This window comes from Poecilia latipinna, unplaced genomic scaffold (genome assembly GCF_001443285.1).
Source record: "Poecilia latipinna isolate Pla-1442-1.1 unplaced genomic scaffold, P_latipinna-1.0 Scaffold50, whole genome shotgun sequence".
Classification (NCBI taxonomy): Eukaryota; Metazoa; Chordata; class Actinopteri; order Cyprinodontiformes; family Poeciliidae; genus Poecilia; species Poecilia latipinna.
Window position 1 is genome coordinate 295,095 of NW_015112666.1, and position 16,192 is coordinate 311,286.

Consider the following 16,192-nt stretch of genomic DNA (forward strand, 5'->3'; position numbering starts at 1 on the left):
CTGGTAGTGATGAGTGTCGTAGTCGATTGGGTTTATGCGTCAGAGCAGAAAACCTACATAATAACACAGTTTAATAACGCTGCACAAAACATAATTTCGAAAAGTTTAAGCATTTGAATAAGAAAAACTATGAAATGAGGCGTTATGAGTTTTTTAGGACTTATTGGGTTCCAAGATTTCATTAGATAAATAAACATTGTTAAAAAATACGAACTTATTATAAAAATTTTAATAATCTGTTGTACTGAGAGCTATTCAGGAATGGAATAAATCACATAAAAACAAGATTTTATAAAGGAGCACATGAATGTTATTTTTATTTAATCATATAGTAGTGTGTATAATGCCTGACTAAATTTATGATATTATATGTTGATGTTGAAATGATTTTATGTGTTGCATGAATATTATTTGGGTTTTATCAATTGGACCCCAGGAAGATCAGCTTTCTACTGTGGTGGAAACTAATGTTAATAAATAAACAAAAAAACAAAAGTATTATGGCATTAAGATAAGTGTTTGAAACAGAAGATGTTGAATATGATCCAATTTTGAAATAAACATAAATTTTCTGTGTCATCTTAGCAGATAAAGCTTGATAAGTTAGCTTCATGACATTCAGTTGCGTTCAGTCGTTGGGTTCCTTTTTTCCCACAATCTCTCAGTGGTATCTGTGGTTGGGGGAGGAAAACGCGGCCCCTGCCGGCAGCTGCTGCTTCCTGAATGCGATCAGGCCATCGGCCCCTCTGCTCTCACTCCTCACTCTGGAAAGGTCCTGAAGTTTCAGCTGCTCCCGCTGCAGAAACACTGCCGGTGTCTTCCATCGCCGCTCCACGTCTTTCTCCCTATGGAAATTTCCATGCAGGCTTTAAATATCCCTGAGAATTCTGGGAGTTTAAATCGTTCCCTTATCTCTAGTTAATCATCCAGTAGGCAGGCATGCGAGGAGCAGAGCTGCGTGCGCTCGCCTGTGCACGTGCGTGTTTTTCTACGGTGAGCTAATCTGTCAGATACCAAATGGTGATTAGCTCCATGGCTGCTTCCAAGTCAGGCGCTCCAAATTACAGGCCTCCCAGGACCTCCAGAGGTCAGGGAGAAGCTGGGGTGAGGCAGCAAAAAGTCAGCAACGCTTTCAGCAACCAGTCCTATGACGGGCTGATAGGGCCTCACTAAGAGAATAAAATAATAAAATTACAAGAATAAAGTTGATAAAATAACAAAAAAGTCATATTATGAGAATAAAGTCTTGCTATGACTTTATTCTCAAACTATTATGACTTTCTTCCCGTAGTATCGTAACTATTCACATAATACTATGATTTTATTCTCACATGGCTTTATTCTTGTATTATTGCAACGTTTTTCCGTACAAGTTTATTCTCATAATTCTACGGCTTTATTCTTGTAAGTATACATTTTTAAATTTTTTGTACTGTGGCCCTGATATTCTGTTGTCAGATCCAACCAAATAATGACTAAAATTGAGAAAAAAACAGTCTAATGTTGCAGTGATGTTGTTCCTCCGTGCCCTGCAGGTGTTCCTTGTCACCTCTGTCTGCACACATGTTAAACAAAGACAGGCAGTAGTTAACTGAAGCAGATGGCTTTTACAGGCCAGTGAGCAGAACACCTAATAACTGGGTATGTGGTGAGTGTGTTTATTCCTCTGCAGTGGGAGGTCTGAGCTCGCCTCTTGCTTGTTTACTGTTACCCACGGACTCTTTGCCCACCTTGAGCCAAGCCAAGGTTGGTCTCAAGCACCTGGCTGTGCAGAAACGGAGAGAGAGGGTGCAGCGAAGGTCGGGGGGTGAGCGGCTCTGAGCCGGGAGGCAGGGAAACCAGCGGGACCTTTATCTGGAGCAGGAATGCAGAAAATGTGGAAACAATTGGGGAGTGAGAGCTGGGGCTTTGAAAGGCCTGAGGTGACAAAGGGTTTCTCCCAGGCAGCCCGGGTCGCGGTGGGAGGCGGTGGGCCGCTGATGGTGATGGTGATGGTGGGCTCTGAGGAGAAAGAAAACAACCTCTTAACTGGGTTACCATTTCAGGGCAGACGAGCCAGTTACACAACGCAGACAGCGCGTGAGAAAGGCATGCAGAGTGGCAGGAATGGAGATAGAGCGAGCAGGAGACGGGCTGGACGTATTACAGTCTGTTAATGGGCCGCTGATAAAAGGGCCTGGATGTGGTCGGGATGTAAAGAACATCTCCAGAATGTTCCATTAGAGATATCAGTCATTATGGTTGAGACAAAGCAGCCATGTTGCACCAACTCCACCCCCAACCTTCAGCTCTGTGCAACCTGCCTCACACACAAAAACAAATCAATCACATGCAAACATTACAGTACAGAAACACGGCCTGACAGAAGTGTTTTACCTCCTTACAGGGTTCGTCTGTTTCAGATTCTTCTTTTTTGTTATGATCAAATATTTCATATCATCAAAATCAAACAATGAGAATCAGAACCTCTAAATCTGAGACATTGGTCAGATTGAGGTTCTGCTCCAAATGGAAGAGTTAAAGGGTCCAATCACACTGGCGGATTGTCTTCTCTGCCTGGAAACCCAATCTGCCTATCCATTAGAAATAGATAAAAGCAATATCACCCAACAAGTCAGACAAAAGATAACCTGAGTAAATATAAACTGATGTCTACTCCAAGCTGTCAGTTAATGAAATATAGTAGAGTAGACATCTGGTTGTGCAGCGCTTAGCACCAACAGCTAACACCACGGATTCTGATAACTTGACATTCTCGTGGAGAGATATTTGTAGTTTTTGAGTTGTTCCATGTTGGACTTGCAGTCTTAAACTGATAGCTGAACTTTCTCCTTCAAGACTTTCTTGTAATTGAAAAGAACATGTGAGTCCTTCAGAATTAATCCTCTTCAAGGCCCAGACCATCACTCTGCCACTGTGACGGCTGTGCTTTGTTTTTCAAAGCCATTTTTCTTCTTTTTGCCAACTTCTTGGCATCCAACTGCTGCTTTTTTATTAGTTTTTTGAGATGAGAAATTGAACCAAAAAAGTGGGTAATCCTGGTTAATAAGTGATTTTACAAGGTGTTAGTTGGCTTGGATGGATGTTTTTCCCTAAATGAATGAAATCATCAATCTGTGTTTACTTAGGTTGTCTTAAAGTGAAAGTAGTTGATCTGAAGCATGTAGCTGTGACTACAAAGCAGAACAAGTGCTGAAGACATTTCTGCAACACATACTGATGGTGTTGTAAATAGATGCATAAACGGTATTAAAGGAACAATTCATTAGCCCTGACATTAAAGTGCTAATCAATAGAGCTGCATTAAACCGCTAGGGCTACACACACACACACACACACACACACACACACACACACACACACACGCGTGTTCAGACACACATGGCACATCTGCAGGCAGATTACGCCTGCTAGGTCTCTGCTTCTGCATAAGAAATTCAAAGAAGGCTCTTTCAGAGCAACCTGAAGAGAGGTAGGAATCTAATTAGAGCGCTGGTTGATTTGACACACATCACACACATAATCACAGGCAAGCATCACACACTCAGCTGCTCATGTTCGCACGCACGCACACACACACACACACACACTCAAAAAGGGATCTGAGGTATCTTTATTAGGTCCGGCCCTGCGCTCTCCTTTGACGGATGTTTCCCTCAAATTGACAAACTTCATCAGATATTTGCCCTCTAGCTACTCTAGTTGGAGTTTAATGTTACCACTTTTTGAAAAGAAACCACCATTTTCTCATGCTACATTATTGAGAATATTTCAGCTGACCAACATAAAACATAAAAATGGTCAGATTTTTGCTCCTGCCTGTTGATGTTCAGGCGACACTTCACATAATTTTAGATTTCCTTCTTTTGGATTGGAGGAGAACATCTGTGAACTTAAGTTTTCAGGTTTTGTCCCAGATTCTTTATTGTATTAATGTCAGGACTTTGACTAGGCCATTCTAGGATGGAAGCCATCCCATATCATCTCTGGCTTTATATTTAGGATCATGGTCCAGCAGCCTCTAGCAGGTTTTCCTCTCGGATTGATCTGGATTTACCTCCATCCCTCTTTCCATCACCTCTGACAAACAGTTTGTTTCTAGCAGTGGAATAATTATTCAAACCTATGTGTAAAATAAATACTTTGTGTGTATTTGTATCAAATGCCCAGTAATAAGACATGTTTAATGCTAGGATTAGTTTACTGTAAAACATTATGCATTGCTATGTGTTAGCATTACTTCAAATGCCAGTAAAATACATTGGAATGTTTTAGTTAAAGGCTCTCTCTCTCTGCACTTTGTATATAACCTGGCCAGTTTTCAGTTTTCTGTCTCCTTGTTGTGACCTTAAAATCGTTGGCCTGACCCGGGTTCTGTCTCTGCAGCAGGCCTGGCCCAGCGGCACCCAGCAGATCCTGCTGCCTCCAGCGTGGCAGCAGCTCACCCACACCTCCGTCCAGCACGCCGCCGTCATCCCAGACTCCATGGGCAGCACACAGACTCTCGCCAACTGGAGGTAAACACTTCAGTAGTTTCTACATGGTCCATGCAGGTGATTGAAAATACTTGAATTTCAATGAGGTGTTCTCAAGGTTTGGAAAGTTCTTGATATCCATCTAAATTCCTTGAACATTCTTGATTTTCAAACTGCAGTGTTTTATAATAAACTGACATTTAATTTAAAAACTAATTTTGCAAACGTTATTTACAGTTGCATCGACTTTTTTGGGGGCAAAATGAATGTACGTAACTGAAAATAGACACCAACATCGGTAGCCTACAAGGTACTTGTTAAGCTTAAGGTTCTGTATTGATCATCTTTTCATCTTCTAGTCATCTTTTAGCTAACATTACCTGCATCCAACAGCTTTACTCAACTCAGTCGTTGGAGGGAAAAACTGTGAAAGGTTCTTTGCGTTTTGCTGGTTTGCTGCCGTGATTCTAACACAAACCTACGTAGCGCCGCACGCAGCAGCAGGTCTCCTTCACAGGTGGAAACCCAGCGCGAGCGTAGCGCTCATGTTGCGTTTAAAGGCGACTCGGAAAAACAGGTTACAACATGTTAACAACGGATTAAACCATTTTAACTGCTGATAAAAGTGACAGAGGACACAAATATGGGAAGTGTGGAAGCCTCTACTGTATCAAACTGACATAGGAATAACAGAGTTGGCCATTCTAAGGTAAAAACCCAGCGCATACAGTGTTCATGTTTTGTTTTTTTCATCCAGACGGCTTCCCGCGCACTCCCCCCCCCCTGCAATGACACGACGCCCCCCTTAGGGGGCGCACCCCACAGTTTGGGAACCTCTGCATTAAACAATGTTTTTTAAATTGGGGACTTTTTTGTTGAATTTGTGTTTTGTGTGCAGGTTATGTGAGAAGCAGACTTGAAATCATAAAATGTTGCTGTATTTCAGTTTACTTTGTCTCTGCTGCAGAATGTAGAATACTACCACAAGACATTATTAATAATCTTAATGAATGATATAATATGTGAATTGAAACTGTCTTTCTTTAGTTCATTTGTGTTGTTTTTATTTCCAAACTGATGCATTAACTCAGGAATCTTTGCTTCTTTAGTAACTTTATCTTCAGATGAGATCATGTGCTGGAACACCAGCAGGTTGACCTCAGAGAAATGGAGGATATGCTGTATCTACAGGCAGAGTGCAGCCTGTCACTGAAGTTAATTGATGAATGGGAGGCTAGATGGAAGCGGGACAAAGGGACATATATGTACAGATATATAATGTGCAGGCATGGGAGGTTGTCAGGGCGATTAGATCCGTTCAGGGCTGCCCGTCTGTGGGAAGTCAGCCCCCGCCCTGCCACTCCTTCACCTCCTGTCCAGTCGCAGCTCTGTAGTCCTCAGAGAGAAGATCGGGAAAGTGTCGCACTTCCTCTGCAGAGCTATCGCTCCACAGCTGCTGGTGTCAGCTCCTCTGCCCTCCCTCTCTGCTCTCCTCTCGTTTTTTAGCCTCTCCAGAAAAGAGAGCCGCTGCCACCTACTGGCTTCACTGTGAAATACTGTGTTCCTGCCAGTGTTTACTGATTTATATCTTTTTTTTTTTCAGATCTATCTGATACTTTTTCTGCAGATTCTTGACATGCATCTGAATAAAATAAAATATAATTGAAAAAATAAATATATTTTATCAGTTCAGTTACAAATTTTTAACTCGTATAGATTTCATATGGTAATTTTAACAATTATGGTTTGCAGTTTAAGAAAACCAAAAGATTACATCCAATAAAAAATCAGAAATAAATAAAACAAGGCCACAGACAATCATTCATAAAAAGAAGTGTGTTAATGGAAGGATTAGTGGAAGGAAAAAGTGTGGTAGTCACAGATGTATCCATGACATGAGCTGCAACTGTGAGCTCATCTTGTAAACAAGGCCTCAACATAGCTAATGAGTTAGCTAATGAGTTAGCTAACGCTACCGCCAACAACACACAACAGCAAATCTTTCTTCTTAGCTCTTAATGGTCATTAACCAGAACTTCAATCAAACTTTACTCAAGTGGAAGCTTACAATACAGTCAAGTAAATGTGCTTTAGAATGAATTTATCCAGAAAAGTTTATTTAGGGGAAGCCACATGTTAGCACAACGCGCTAAGCTAAAGTGTAGCTCCACTGTTTGTGCATTTGCAGATTAGCAAAAGTGTATCTATCACTAATGATGTGGAATTAATGTATGTATGTTTGTTTCGCTTTTTCAAATGAAACAACTTTCAAATAGTATTCTAGTTGATTGAGATGAATGTGCATCATTTGTGTCATTCTGCAGGAATTCCCATCCTCATGGGAGCCATTATAATCCCATCATGCAGCAGCCAGCCTTGCTGACTGGTCATGTCACGCTCCCATCAAACCAGACTCTCAATGTGGGCGTGGCTCATGTCATGAGGCAGTCATCCACCAATAACAACTCCTCTTCCAAAAAGACCAAACAGCACCAGATGTCGACCAGGTATGCAAACTACTGATGAAGTCTTTTTAAATGAATTTATAGGGCTAAAGTATGATGTAATATCAATTTTTTTAGCTTTACATCCTGTTATGATGTTATTCCCTCATTAAAAACATACCTGGATTTTTGCCTTGATGTTTTCATGCATGTTTGAGGAATCCTTTAATCTCCATGGCAACCATTCAGCTGTGCATAAAGCCTGGCTGGACCTACCCCCACCTTCGAGACATAGCTCCTCCTCACAGCTGCAGTTTCCAAACTATGAGCTTCTGCCTCACGGAGGCCCCTCGAACTACCCCACACTGCTCCTTCAGACTAGCCAGCAGCAATTAGCAAACACCTGGTAGAAACGGGGCATCTGCTGAGCTCATCAGAGGAGCTACTTCTCAGATCAATGCTGGTAGTTGAATAGAGGAGTCATGTTGTGATGACTTCCTAAAGGCGGAGTTTCAGAAAGAGCAGAAGTTTTTAAAGAGACAGAGACCCAATTTCAAGGTTTTAAATTATGAAATATAATTTCTTTTAAGTCATTTTTGTTATATACAGGATTTTTAAAACAACTGACGATAACACTGTTACTTGAATGTTCTATAAAATGGCACTAAGTACATAGTGCTGCCCCTTTAATGCTCCTGAATCTTCAGCATCAGTGGCCTGATCTCTCGCCTCCACCTCTGTTTTTCCAAGGAACGTGTCGACCTACGAGGTGTCGTCCTCCCAGATGGTGCTGTCGCCGCAGCGATCCAAGCGGGTGAAGGAGAACACGCCCCCCCGCTGCGCCGTGCTACAGAACGGGTCGGCATCCCACTGCCCACCGGCGCAGGGCTGCGCTGGAGGAGGGTGGGGCGCCAACGAAGCAGAGCAGGCTTCCAGCACCACCCGCGAACATCAGCACCAGCACCATGTCCCCAGACAGACCATCATCATCCCCGACACGCCCAGCCCCGCCGTCAGCATCATTACCATCAGCAGCGACTCAGAGGACGACGACCAGAAGCAGAACAACGGGTCGGTTCGGGTTTTTTCTTCAGCAGGAAACTGCAACATAATTAAGAAAACCGATTGGATTTTAGGTTTAAATTATTATTTTGGTTTTTTTTACAAATTTTTGTTGGACATTAAATTGCCTCGGTAAATATTGTGATAAACAATAATGTTATTGTTTTGAAACCATTTTCAAGTAATATGTTGATTATGGCCCTCTTAAACACAAATAAACTTTAATTTAGTAAAGAACCCATAACACTGGAATTAGGAGATGTTTAAAATATCCAAAATAAGATGCAACAAATAAAAACAACAATTATAACAGAAATAAAAACCACACAAGGAGAACCATAAATAAAATGGATTGTATTGTGATGTGTCATAAACTAAAATTAGCCAAAATAATTCAAAGTTCATAGCGACTCAGAGCAATATGAAAGGTCGCCTGCTCTCTTTCTTTCCTATTTTAAAGAGTGGGAACAAATTGAGAATTGAAATATGTTAAACATTCCTCCTAACTCTTTGTCTGTTTTCTGCAGCTCATCTTCCAAGCACAGAAAGAACGTCATCAGCTGTGTGACGGTCCATGATTCCCCAGAGTCAGACTGCTCCAGCCACAACAGCCCCTACAGCCTGGAGTCAAGACCCCACAACCATAACAACAACAACAGCTACGACACGAAAACCACCATCCTGGACAACTACAACAATGGGAACCCTCGCACAATCATCATCCCTCCGCTCAAGACACAGAACAGTGAAGTGCCCAGCGAATGTGAGCGGCTGATGCCAGGTAAACGCCGCTTTAATAATTCAGATAAAGGTAAAAGTTGCTGCTTTGCAGGTGAACAGATTTATTTATTTTTCTACTGAACAGATGGACTGAATCATCAGAATATAGCTTACAAGTTTAAATCCTCCAATGGAGTGACATTGGGCAATAATCACATACCAGGGGGCGTGGCCTATCGACAGCAGCGCTCAGGACCACACCCGCTTCAGCAGCAGCCACTCAATCTCAGCCAGGTACAGTACGCAGCAAACAATCAATGTAACTGATCAATACGATGTTGTTTTGATTATGCTCCGTCATGGCAATATTTGCATGGCACTTATTATGCAAAATTCACACTTTGCTCATTTTTGGGCTTCTATTTTGGTTTCTACAGCTTCTGAAAGCAGCCCAAACACTTAAAAAAATACAAATAAAAATAATTAATCACTAACAGTTTTGGCAATAAGGTCACGTTTTTTTGTGTTTGGAAAATGAGCCATTTCAAAAACTTTCCGAATGTAACGTCACAAATCAGCAGATGCTACCCGTCACCTAGCAACCAAAGCAGAGCTCCAGAACATTTGGTCAGTTAGTTTTATCATTGTCAATTATTCTAACTATCAATCAGAGAGAAAAAAATTCCACATTCTACAGATTTTTCATTTCTAATATTTTATACAAAATTAGAAATGCATTAACAATGCAAATAAACAAATAATACAGTTAAAAAATACACATAATAAACTTTTTATTGCCTAAAATTAAATAATTAAATATACATTCCTTTAGTGAACGTTTGATTATTTGTAGCAAAGGATGCATCCAGAGATAAAAAAAAATACTTCTACCTTCAACATGTGAAATGTTCAGGGCTTTTTGCCTGTCTTAACACCAATATAACTGCGCGTTACCTAGCAACCCAAGCAGAGCTCCAGCTTGTTTGGTCAGCTCATTTTACTGCTGTATGCACTGTACAATGGCTGCTGGAAAAGACAAGTATTTTGTTGTTTACTTACCATCCAGAAACTACATGCTGCAGCCATGTTTTTGTTTTTATTTTTTGTGCAGGAGGCTCCACTTCTGCTTTTCAAAGATCTGTGTTTGTAAAGCTGTGCATCTGTTTGCAGCTATTTTCCTGTGCGAGTGTAAATGTTGTTATGAGGCGTGGCCAGCAGCAGCTTATTTGCATTTGGAGGGACAGAGACCCTAAAGCAGCTCGTACAGGAGCTCAGAAATGATCAGACTAAACTCTCATTATCTAAGAATGATTTTGTGTGAAACATGTAATGAGCATGTTTTGTATAGACCATAGCTCTATCCTAACCTGTTGAAGGAACTCTGTGGGTTTGTCTGTTCTTTCAGGCTCAGCAGCACATGGTGGCCGAGCGAAACGCAGGACACCGCCGGCAGCAGGCCTACATCACCCCCAACATCGCAGCTCAAGCCCCGTATTCCTTCCATCACAACAGCCCCTCCCACACGGGCGGCGTCCATCCACACCTGGCCGCCACCCACCTGCCCAGCCAGCCCCACCTGTACACCTACACGGCCCCCGCCGCCCTGGGCTCCACCGGCACCGTGGCCCACCTGGTGGCGTCGCAGGGCTCGGCGCGCCACGCCGTCCAGCACGGGAGCTACCCCCCCAGCATCGTCCACCAGGTCCCAGTCAGCGTGAGCCACCGCGTCCTGCCGTCGCCCACAATGCACCACAGCCAGTACCAGGCCCAGTTCGCCCACCAGGCCTACATCAGCACCTCACCCGCCTCCACTGTCTACACTGGATACCCACTGAGCCCCACCAAGGTCAACCAGTATCCTTACCTCTAGAGACGAGCCGGACTGACACTGAAGGGGCCCGACCCCCGACCCAGCGATGCTGCTTCCTGCACTGCAAAAACACAAAACCTCACCACGTATTTTTAGTCTAGTTTCTGATGCAAATATACAGCTCCCTTGAAATAATACAAAACTTACAAGTAACTTTTCAGCAAGAAATAGGAGCTTGTTCAATAATTAATTAATATTATTGATGTGAGATTACTGGTAGATAGAGTGTCCAAGTACTCAAGTAAGAGTAGCACCACTTCAACAAATTTTTATTCAAGTAAAAGTAAAAAGTAGCTGTCCAAGAAATTACTCAAGTAAGAGTAAAAAAGTATTTGGAAAGCTACATCAGTCATTTAATATTTCAAAATTACAACATCAGACCACTAAGGTTATGTGGAATTGTAGGTATTTTAAAGACCAAAATGAAAATAATTCATATAACTAATTATTAAAAAGTAACAAAAACAGGAAAAAGAAATATTTTTTCTAAATCAGTTCCTTTCAGCACATAACTTAACAAAAATTGCCAATATTTGTCTGGTGAATTATTAGTTGTTATTCATTCAGTGAAGTTAATCACACTGGGTATCCAGAAATTTTACTCAAATAAGAGTAAAATTTACAAAAAGTAAATATTTTTGTAAGTAAGCTCTGGTTAATATTGATGAAAATGAAGATATAATTCAAATAATCTGCCAGGGGAACAAGACACTTTCCCTGTATTATAAATTACAATATGAGAAAAGTATTTTTTCCACTGTCAGATAATTACATATAACTAGTACTTTTTAAATAAAATTAAGAAATTAAGCTCCCATATCTTGCTGAAAAGTTACATTTAAGTTAGTTTTGCCGTATTTCAGGTCTACTAAGATATCTGCACCAATAAGTGGATCAAAAGTCTTGGTGAGATTTTGTGTTTTTGCAGTGTTCATCCTCCATCCCATCCTCTCCTCGACCTCAGACATGAACAGAGACAGAGGAACATGCAACCCTCATGAAGCTGTCATGTGTAACTTGAAGAAGGAATGACTGAACAGAAGGAAACATGACTCAGATCCTCTGGAGAAGAGAAAAAAGATGGCGACTGTTTTTCTTCTTTTGACCATTTTCCCCCCAGAAAAGGGCCAGTTCCGCTTTTGTTTCCCTTCCCTTTGCTTTCCTTTACGAAAGAAGCAACGTCTCGTTAGTTTTTTGGGGGAAGTTTTGAGGACAGCGGATGTTTTAGGATTTATTTCATTTGTTTCCCCGCTCTCCTCTCCCGTCCCCCGCCTAAATATGTTTGGGACTGTTGAATAGGTGGGCAATATTGACTGGAAGTTTGAATTCCCAAAAGCTTTGGGACTTGGTGAAATACGGAAACCTGCTGCTCTTCAAAGATAAAAAAAATACTGATGGCCTTGAACTGTCTTAGTATTTCCAAATCAGCGGAGGCGTGGGGTGAAAACGAAGAGAGGAAACTCCGCCCACTCCGCCTCCTCCAGCAGAGGAGGGAACTGGAAATCTAACCAACAGAAGACAACAAATCTTTTAGTGTATTTATAGATATTTTTCCTTTGTTTTTTCCACCTTCAGTTTGGTCTAGGTGTCTTAGCTGGGCCCCGTGTATAGAATGTAGCAGTATGCACCTGTTTTTATTTCTTTTTTAATTCCCTTGATACCAATAGAGTTATTTCTTATTTTTTCTTCTTCAATGTGATTGCACAAAGTGGTTATAATAACATAGGCATGTACAACGTGATTGTCTGTGTGCTACTGTCAGCCATGCGTGTGTAGCTCATCTCCACAGGATCCTCCTCAAGTCTTTAGATGTCGATCGTCGTTCCCTCGTAGTGCCTTACAGATTTACCGACACAGTTTACTCGGCTCGGGTCCCGAAAGCCGCGAGAGACTACGGCTAAACTTAGCGAGACGCGTTTTCCCCGGTTTCACATCTTAATCGGGACACTTGTAGGTTTCTTCCAGGTGTAGGCTCAGCCCTCGCTGTTTCACAACCACAGCGTCCCGCAGATGATGAAGATTAATGTCAAAGCAGAAATCACGCTGAGCTGATTTTTTTGTTGTTATTGTTGTGTGTGCATGAGATAATTTGCCTGGGGTACTTACCAAAGTCAGAGATAAAGTCATGTTACACTTCGCTCTGGAAATTCATGTAAATATAAAAAGATAGATGTAGAGTGAAGCTGTAGCTGTTTTCCTCGTTTTCTGCTAATCACACGAGAAAACGTGCGTCACGATTCGGAGGCACAGACGTCAGCTCAGTTGTTTTGAGGTTACAGGATACAGTTTGAGACACAACAGAGTTTTTGGTGCATCTCAGTGAATTAGATTATGACAAAATGTTCAAAAAAAACCTAAAGAAAATTTGTATATTTCAGTAATTTCTTTTTGTTAATTATGATTATGGCTTGCAGCAAATGAAACCCAAAATTGAATCTTTAATAAAACTAGAAAGTACAAAAAAATCCGACTTTTAAGAAAGAAATTTTTTACATAATCATGGAGAAAACTGCTTTGAATATTCACTACAAAGAGGGTAAAATATAACGCTGAAATTTAGCTGTTTCAAGCTTATTCATGGAAAATTCAGTGGAAGGAAAATCTAGCACAGTCGTACAACAGTCATTAAACAGATATTTGTAGTGTAGTCATGAACACGTCCTGTCAGAAAATTAAACTAACCTATAAAAAGCTAAAATGTGTATTATATCTTCCTCCAGACTCTGTGTTGTTGATTTTCAAATAAATCTCAAATTTACTTTAAAAAAATAGTCTGAAAAGATTATGTTTTTAACCAGTCTTTTTCCTTCCACTCAACTTTCCACCAATATTCTTATTGGCTGACTGTGTCAATGAGTCAGCCATCTTTCCTTTGATTTTGTCATAATCATTACATTTAACAGAAATAAATCACTCTTTTCTTCAACAAATGCTAATTTCTTGAGATGCACCTGTATTTTTCAAGGTTAAGAGCTAGTCTGAGAGAAGGGCCTGACAGAAAGTGATTGTTGCCATGAGGTAGTTCAACAGACAGAGCACAGAGGGATGTTTGGAAGAGAAACCGAACGGGGTGAAGGAAAGGGGCTGGTTGGAAGCGTAGGGTCCGTTCAGGAACGGGGGGAACTCTCCATCTTAAAAGGGACTTAAAATGGTTGCAAGTTGGCAATGAGCAGGTTGATAGTTACACTGAGCCGCGGCGGGCGCTGCCTCACCTGGCGGTGGCGGCGCTCCTAAGTATCTGACATATTGTTTGTGAGCTCTGATGATGCGAGCGCAGCGTTAGCAGCGGCGCTGCAGGGAGAGCGGACGGGAAACGGGACGCGCATGCACCTGGAAGGGGCGCCTTATGGATGTTTTCGTCACTGCTGTCCATTTGTCTTCGATCCCGGTACACCACGGATATCGCCATGCCGACGGGGCGGGGATGCCTGAGCACTTAGAGAACCAATAGGGCTGCCGCTTTGTGTGTTTGCTGCTTGATTTTATTTAGCCAATAGTACAAATAACCATTTGCCCTATTGAATGAACATGGGCACATCAGAACTGCTGGTGGTCTAGTCAAAGCCTTCTGCCCTCCTCCTTGGTATGCCATAGTACTTGCATTTGAAGTGATTTTTTTTTCTCTCTTTTTAACTTATCTTCATTTTCTTTTACATGGCTGTAGTACTTGTGTTTATTTTTTAGAGATTGTTGCAATAATTCTTGTGGACGTTTTATCAAAATGCGTGTGCGTGTTTTTATGATATTTCGGGCTTATTTGGGTTTTGTAACCTGGTGTACAGTGATGTTTCGTACTGGGTGAAGGTGGGTGCCCCTGTGTAAAGTGTTGCAACACTGCTGAGGGTGGGCAGGCTGATGGTAATCCACTGGGGTGCTTTCAGAAACCTGCTTTTGGGTAATCCAGCCGCCCTCTGGAGTCGGCTTTCATCCTGGTACTTTCCGCTCCCCGTTAACGCCTCGGGTCCAGGTACTTGAAGATGTGATTACATGGTATGTCGCTGGTTACATCAGGCGTCTCTGTTCTGTTGTTTTCTGTTTCAGCTCCTTCGTTTCCTCTGGGTTGTTCAGGTCTGAGCACACGTGCATAACATGGAGGATTTCTGAATCAAACTACTGAAACATTCCACTGTTTTTGAGGGAATTTCACAACTACTGTCCACACCCGTCAGCATGAAGGCACCAAAGACTTTAACGAGATCGACCATGCACAGCACAGAACAAGCAATCCTCCTCGTTGTTGCCAGAATATCCAGGCAATAACTTCAAACGCTTCATAAAGTGTGGATTTCACTCTATGAAACCCATGTGTGTGAGGATTTAACATGCATACAGCACAGGTGTTTCTTTGTGGACTTTTAGCTACGACGCCATGATAAAGCAATTACCCCCTTGCAGATATCTTCTTTTTTCTCCGCACACTAAAATATTTTAAAAGATAACATGAACAGCTTTAAAGCTGTCCCAACCAACATGGCCGCCTTGTTAAATCATGAATTAACTGTCATAATTTTTTTGGCTCATTTCACTATCCACCTCATTGTGTAATTATTGCCAGAACAAGAAATAATTTTAATAGAATCCAACTGACAGAAGTAGGGAAAATATGTCAAAATGGTCTCTAAGGGAAAGTTCAAGGTTAAAACCATGAAGGCCTATCTTATTTTAAAAAACTAAACCAAAAAAAAGTATGTTTGCTCTACTTCTAGTGCAAATATCTTAGTCCACTTGAAATAACACAAAATGGAAGCAGATTGTTCCACTTATGGGAAAAATTTCTCATTAGTGAGACAATCTGCCAATGAAACTTGTACTTTTTCATCAATATTAAGGAATTATTAACTTAAAACAAGCTCCTATATCTTGGTGAAAAATTCTTTGCAATTTTGTTTTGTCTTATATCCAGTGTACTGAGATAATTGCAGTAGAAACTAGACAGAAATTACTTTGTTAAGATCTTTTGTTTTTGCAGCGTGGAACCATGAATTCTGTTTTCTAGCAGAAAACCATTTTTGTTAGCCCAGTTTAACTAGATTTATAAAGTGGGACGATGATCCAAAACAGCCAATCAACCTGTGATTGGCTGGAGTGGCCTGGCCAAAGTCCAAACTTAAGTCCAACTGAGATGCTGTGGCAGGTCGGTTTCCCACATGACGACTGTTTAAGAGAGACTTCAGTGCGTAGGAAGTGGGAGGGGCTAACGGTCGAAAGTCGGTAAGAAAGTCGCTAGATTTTATGCTAGTTGCGTTTTGAACAAAAGTTGCTGGAGGCGTCTGAAAAGTCGTTAAATGTAGCGACAAAGTTAATAAGTTAGCAACAGAGCTTCTGTCGAGACCACACCCCTCCACTCATACCCACATTTGGCCACGCCCCCCAGCGTGACTTAGCTCCGCCCACTTTGGTGGAATTTTTCCAAAATTGTCAGAGGTGAGGGCTAAGCTTTCACAGGGGAGTTAGTTACATTTAAACTGAATTTTCATGCACAGATGCCCTCCAATTAACATAACATCAAATAATTAAATTTTCCCTTAATAAATGATGTTTCAAATCATCTTTTGAAAACTTCTGTTTGCATTTACTCAGGTTTTCTTTGATAATAAGATATTTCTGATAATCTGAAACAT

General features: G+C 41.4%; 1 protein-coding gene and 1 long non-coding RNA gene across 3 annotated transcripts in view; one reads left to right on the forward strand and one right to left on the reverse strand.

The window, feature by feature from the left end:
- The window catches only part of hipk2 (homeodomain interacting protein kinase 2), a 123,063-nt gene extending 110,133 nt beyond the window's left edge, over window positions 1–12,930 (forward strand). For both annotated transcript variants that reach the window (XM_015050937.1, XM_015050929.1), the window contains exons 10-15: window positions 4,387–4,517; window positions 6,800–6,982; window positions 7,670–7,990; window positions 8,509–8,762; window positions 8,847–8,995; window positions 10,107–12,930. In XM_015050937.1, the coding sequence (XP_014906423.1) occupies window positions 4,387–4,517; window positions 6,800–6,982; window positions 7,670–7,990; window positions 8,509–8,762; window positions 8,847–8,995; window positions 10,107–10,571 (1,503 nt within the window). In that variant the 3' untranslated portion in view covers window positions 10,572–12,930. The remainder of the gene's footprint in view (window positions 1–4,386; window positions 4,518–6,799; window positions 6,983–7,669; window positions 7,991–8,508; window positions 8,763–8,846; window positions 8,996–10,106) is intronic.
- Window positions 1,231–4,391, reverse strand: LOC106958834 (uncharacterized). The gene is made up of 2 exons (XR_001427231.1): window positions 4,311–4,391; window positions 1,231–2,001 (listed from the first exon to the last, which is right to left on the reverse strand). It is a non-coding gene; the product is annotated as an uncharacterized LOC106958834 (long non-coding RNA).
- Window positions 12,931–16,192: the final 3,262 nt, after the last annotated feature.